The sequence below is a fragment of the Phoxinus phoxinus genome (assembly GCF_949152265.1).
Source record: "Phoxinus phoxinus genome assembly, chromosome: 16".
Taxonomy (NCBI): Eukaryota; Metazoa; Chordata; class Actinopteri; order Cypriniformes; family Leuciscidae; genus Phoxinus; species Phoxinus phoxinus.
The window spans coordinates 22,034,383-22,040,911 of NC_136891.1; the positions used below are offsets into that span (position 1 = coordinate 22,034,383).

Sequence of the window (6,529 nt, forward strand, 5' to 3'; positions counted from 1 at the left end):
CACTGACACGTATACACATATATGCTCATACTGTATCTGTACTAAGTGAAACAATTCATGGTATTAACAATAACCATACAAAGTACAGCATTCCGAAAAAGAAATGAATGTTCCTATCAGATAAATGTCTGAAAAGGGTATATGGCAGGCACTTTTTCCAAAGTGATGTGCTTCTAAATACTCCCTGGTTCCTCACTGCTCTGTCCTCCATGAGCCGGATATCGATCGAGGACCATCATGAAGGATATATCAATTTACTAAACCCAATATAAGGCGAGGAAGCTTCCAGTGGAGACTGGAGAACTAGGAAATATAGGTGTATCCTTCCCTGGTGTCCAATCATTCTTTACACTTCTGGATTACTGAACATAAAAGTTCTAATTTTAATTTTTTTTAATCAACCATAAATTTCACATATTAGCAGTACATATTCCTTTATTCAAAATGTCTTGTTTAACCAGCTACATCAACATAACATCACAGCGACGTATTAAAGCAGTACAAGTACAGTATTTAATTTTCTTTATTAATATAACACAAATACAGTGATATTATAAATATATACATTATATATTCAAAGGCAGCTTTGGCTTTAAATATACTCCTTGGTTTTCTTTTTAAAAAACAATAAATAAAGGTTTGTGGTGTTCAAATTTGCTTTAGTGAAAATAAAATGTTACATTAAGCAACAGTTAATGATTAACAATAAAATAGACTCTTTCAGTTTACTAATATTAAAACCTAACCATGTCAGTCCACGGATTTTCAGTTATACCTTTACAAAAGTTTTTTCAAAGTATTTTAGTGCAAAATCATTGTTGACTTGACACTAATTCCTCCATCGTCGCTTCTCATTCTTTCCACACCTCAGCTAAGTCGGAAAGAATGAATGTGAGGAAAGGTAAATGAGATTGCACAATCAAAGAAATCAGAGGTATATATTTTTCTCCTGGGATTCGAACCTTGACCATGATGTTTCTTGCCCACTCCTCCATTTCTTTGTATGTTCATGGTGACCTACAAACTATATGAGGTGCGAGGGCACAGCTCGCAGTGCCAGCGGTGTTATTCTGCTGTCTTTGGGACTTTCACCGCTCTTGCTAATAACAGTAATGTTTGTGAGCACAGAGGGTTTGCTCTTCCATCCAGGATGTAAAAGTCTCCAAAAAACTCCTCGAGCTCTCTTTCGGAAGTGACTACCTACAATAACGTACAAGAATGGGTTTATTGAGCTATTGCTATACCCTATATAAGAAGCCAGCTGGTTGCCTATTTGCAATATGTCCTCCCAGAGGCACCCAGGAAGGAGCTGAAAGTAGTCGAGAGTGTTTAGGAACCGCACCAGCTGAAAGGGTGTCCAGCACAGGAAAAATACAGCTAGGACCGCCAGAACCAGCTGAGCGGCCTTTCTCTCGGTCCGCACCCTCGGTTGAATCCCCAGGCCACGATTTTTAAGCGCCTTGACTATGTGAAAGGTGCAAAGTAAAATGATCGGCAGGGGAAACAGGAATCCAATCAAGTTGGTCGTGAGGTTCCGTTGGAGCACCCAGGCCGGATGAGGGTACGCTAGGTAGCAAGCTTCCACCCCTAAGAAAGGAACGACATTTACTCTTCGGAAAACCAAGGCTGGGAGGCTGAGGGTGAATCCAACCGTCCAAATCATCGCACATATACGCTTGGCCCATTTGGGGCATCTCAGCCTACTAGGATTCATGGGTTTGGCCAAGGCGAGGTAGCGGTCAACGCTGACCAGCACTAGGAAGAGCATGCTGCAGTAGTAGTTCATCGAGATGGCGGTGTTGACCACTTTGCAGAGCAGTTGACCAAAGTCCCACTGATAATCTTGGGCGACGGTGACCGCCCAGAAGGGCAAACAGAGGACCATTACAAGGTCTGCAGCTGCCAGGTTGCCCAGATACACATCAGCTACGCTGCACGACTTCCGCTGGAGACAGAACACGCAGAGGACCAGACTGTTGCCCACCACTCCCAGGATACTGATAAGAGCCAGAAAGGGAGGCTGGAGAGAAGACAGCCATATCCAGGCAACTGTGTCGTTGCAGTGGAGGTTCGATGAATTTAGTTCCATTGGGACACTGTAAAAAATATGTTTGTTTACTTTTAAGATTTTCTTTGAAACAATTTTCACTCATAAATTAGAATAGTTATTACAAATGAATGGCAAGTAACATTTAACTAATGACTAAAATGGTATTTTCTTGTAAAATGGATGACAATAATCCACAGTGTAAATTTATGTTGAGGATAATCACAAAAACCTGCTGTTTATTCCTGAATTGGTAACGTTTAAAGTTTCCTTCCTGTTTCGCAAATAAAAAAAACTAATCCAATTCTAGGAATGAAGGGGAGTCATTTATTGGACCTGATCCATCTAACTGAAGATCCATCTAATCTTCAGTTGGCTATGTTACAATCTTTCATATTTTCGGAATATTAGCAACATGTGTAAAAATAGTTGATCTCAAGTTTGTATTCTGACTTATAATGTTTCATATCCAAAAAGCGGATAATTAAATTGAATTATTCAGTAACAAAGTCTCTTTCCAACGTTAGCATAATGTGATGAAGTTTGTTTGAATATAACCCTTTTTATTAAAGTCCCAGTGACTTGTAAGAATCTTACCTACCTTGCATGTTAAGTGACAGCTCCAAATTACAGATCCAGAACCACTATCCGTTCACTTCCGATGTGTTGTCTGGCTGAATCTCCTCCAACAAGACAGTGGTGAGATCAGACAGGCGCTCTTATAAACGCATAACGAGGCTGTCGTCACTGGAAGCCTGGATCCGTTCTCACTTTCCATTTGTCATGCTCTGGCTGTCTTTCGTGTGAGTAAAACACTTGCACACATAACTGTTATGAAGCTGATATGAAAATAAACATTGTGACTCAAGCGTGACGCTGCCTTTATAACAAATCTTCTGCTCATGACACAGCAACTGTAGATAAACCAGATATTGTGGTGGTATTCCAGAACGATTTCACAATATGGGGTTAAATGTCTTCTAGATGCATGTCCATTTTTGCTACATTTTATGGAATTCTTTCTCGTAAACCAAATGAACACAAATGTTAAGTTGGCAACACATTATTCTTGTAAAACCCAGCAGGCTAAACAATATAAAGTGTTTCTCCTTGACCCAACGGCTATTAGATTTTGAGTATTGAAAATAAAACAAACGGTTCCAGTCTCTACTTCTTTCCCCTCAATTCTAATGTTCACCATTATCTCAGAAGACAAAAAAGATGACATTAAAGCTTAGCTGTCAACAATGTTTGAGGCAATGATCAAATAGAGGCTGAATCTAAAGGCAGTGGTTAATTAATAAACTCTCAAATCAAAATAAACTCAAGAGATTAGAAACACGCAGCAAAAGAACAACCATTAAACATTGACGAGATCGGACGATGCACACTTCAAACTCGGGCCTATATATATATAAAGGTTGAAGCAAAGCAATGAAGCAAGAAACAGGTTGGGAAAATTACTCACACAATGAATAACCATAGAAACATTTGTATGAATTTTGGTAATTCATTTACTGTACATGAAATCAGCGTTTTGGCGGACTGAAAATGCAAGCTTTTGAAAACGATACCGTTCTCGTATCTGTGTAAACCAAAAAAAAAATGCAAAACCCTGGCCTGAATAATGAACAGTGTTTTTTTAAAAACTATAAAAAAAGCGAAGGAAAAACTTTCCTGTTATTAGTACATCATTGTCATGTAAATTTAACCTTAAAGTCCATGAGAAACAAAACTCAAAATTAAGTATAAAGTTACAAAATATATGAAACAAAGTGCAAATCCAAAAATTATATGCTTCTGTTAACCCTTAAACACATACTTCGGGTCTTTATTGATCCCGAACGTCATTCACTACCCTACTCATTCAATTTTTTAAGGTTAGACATGAACCTTCTTAGTATTACACAATTAATTCATTATAAACATAGCAAGAACACAATTGTAAAATAATGACTGTTTTCCCATTCTTTTTTTGTAAACTTTGTATATTGTCGCTAATGACCCAAAGTGTGTAACAGAAGTATATTTTTTTCTGCAGAACAATAATTTAATCTTTGATGACTGACTAAGTGCAATTCACCTTTATTCCACAAGGTGTTAATGTCTGATACACAATGATAAAGTGACGTTTCACTCACAGTTACTGCAGGCAGAAAACAAAATAATGAGGACAGTGTTGATGGTATAAAACATCTGTTCAAACTGAAACCCTCCAAAAGGTAAAATATTCTTTATTTTATTCTTCTGAAATTGTAATAATTGTAATTGTTTCATCAGGAGAATTTTATATTGTCGTGACAGGTAGAGATCCAGATATACTTAAATATAGATCTAAGTCCCTAAAGACCCAAATATGTAATAATGATTGGCCAAACATTCATGCATTTAAGAGTTAAATGTAAGGTCCAGTAGCTACTGATCTGTGAAGTATCATATAATTTAACCCCCATGGGGTAAAATTGACGGTTATTCAAATGTACATAACATAATTTCAATCAAATATGACCCCTGGTGGTTAAAGTGCTAATGATATTTTCATATAAAGTAATTATTTAGCAGTAAAACATGTCAAATTGGTCTCAGTAGGGGTAAATAAATAAAAAAAATTCTTCAAAAAGGAATTACTGTGAACTGTACTGTATATCTTAAGTACACCGCTGTCTAATTATTTATAATCTCATTACTTAAAATTAGACAAATGGTCTGTACATCGAGTTTTGTTAGTACTTGAGTGAGAAAATATTTAAATTCTTCTTCTTATTATTAATATAATTATTATTATCAATAACAATAACAACCATCATCATTATTATCCATTAACATATATATATATATTTTTTTCAATGCGCAGCAAAATGGCAGGCTTACTTTTATTCATAAAAGCAGGTCACGCAGACAGTCCGTGCCGTGATCAGCACTTCCCGCTCTCACCTGAGATGGATTGCTTAATTAAAGCTGGTGGCAGCAAGACTTTGTTGGGAGGCTCAGAGGAGGTCATGGGTGGGGGTGGGCAGCAAGCCATCTGTATCTGTTATCTGGATCCCTCATCAAGGCAGTCGCCACTTTTTATAGTTCCAAACAGTAAAAGGTCCTTGTGAAATTCTTCCATACACTTGAACAGTGATTAAGCAGAGTTTATAAAGTTAAATATTTTTTTCTTCAAGAATCTAGATGACATTTCATGACCTAAACAGAACTGGTGCATTAAGCGGAAATTATGAAGAAGAGGCGTTTCAGCTCTGTTTAGATCATGAAATGTCAAACTCCTGAAGAAAAATTGATTTCACTTTATAAACAGAAAGAGAAAGAGAGAGAATGAAAGTGCCAAAGGCCGCACTAAAACTGATTTCTTGCCATGAACAATCCAGTGCATAGCTATTACTCTATGCACAAGATTCAAATCCAGCTGTTTAAATTTTCCTACTGTTTTCAACAATCTTCTGAGAGTTACTGGATAGTGTCATGGCCGATTGTCAAATGTCTGGTATGTGATACGCAGCAGCGTCAGACAGCAAGAAATGGTGAACCTCAATAGCATGAGGCCCACAGAAGGGCTATTTTGCAAATCAATATTACTATGGAAACGTGACATAGTATTACATGACTGCATGACTGGCTCGAACAATGTTTCAGAGAACTGATGTGTAACATGAGATGCTTTACTTTCAATTAAATGGCCTGTGTTCACAATTATATCCTAATTTTTGATTTATGTATTAATTAATATTGCTTCATTTGAATTGCTTGCTCTACCTACATATAAGCAACGTTAGAGTTTATCTTTCTAACATACAATTGATAGTCAAGATAAATAATATAAATATATATCAAATCAAATATACTGTATATAACATGTTTGTTCTATTTTGGATTATTTTCATTATATTTTAGGGGCTGTTTACACAACACCGTTTTTTAACTAAAAACGTAAATCTTTTTATGCACTTTGACGATTCATTTATGAGACAACAGCATTTTGGGTGCCGTAAAATGAAAACTTTTGAAAACGGGCATATGCACGCAAAAAAACACATTTTTGGCGTATAATTGGCATGAGAAATAACATTCGTTGTATAACATATCACACTTTCATGAGATCGTGTTAGTTTTCTTATTGGAGACTTGAAAACTTCATGTGGATAAGCTTCATGTGTTATATAAATGTAGACAGAATGCAGCAGCTGTATCAAGCAGTACACTTGTATATTATAATATTTTTACTTCTTGACAAATTTATTGCGTGATTTAAGCAATATTTGCTAGTACGTTAAATTGTTAACATGCTAATAATTTGTTAATATTATATTGGTTGCACTTTATTTTGATGTTCCACTTTAGACATTCTACTGACTAGAAGTAACTTTGCAACTACATGTCAACTAACTCTCATTAGAGTATTAGTAGACTGTTAGGGTTTGGGTTAGTTGAGTTAGTGACATGTAGTAGAATGTCTGTTGGGCGACCATGAAAATAAAGTGT

At 36.3% G+C, this 6,529-nt stretch overlaps 1 protein-coding gene across 1 annotated transcript; it reads right to left on the reverse strand.

The window, feature by feature from the left end:
* Positions 1-1,024: 1,024 nt before the first annotated feature.
* Positions 1,025-2,089, reverse strand: LOC307012612 (B2 bradykinin receptor; the record flags this gene model as incomplete). Its single annotated transcript, XM_079639494.1, has 1 exon — positions 1,025-2,089. The coding sequence occupies one exon, from the start codon at positions 2,087-2,089 to the stop codon at positions 1,025-1,027; it is 1,065 nt and encodes a 354-aa protein (XP_079495620.1).
* Positions 2,090-6,529: the final 4,440 nt, after the last annotated feature.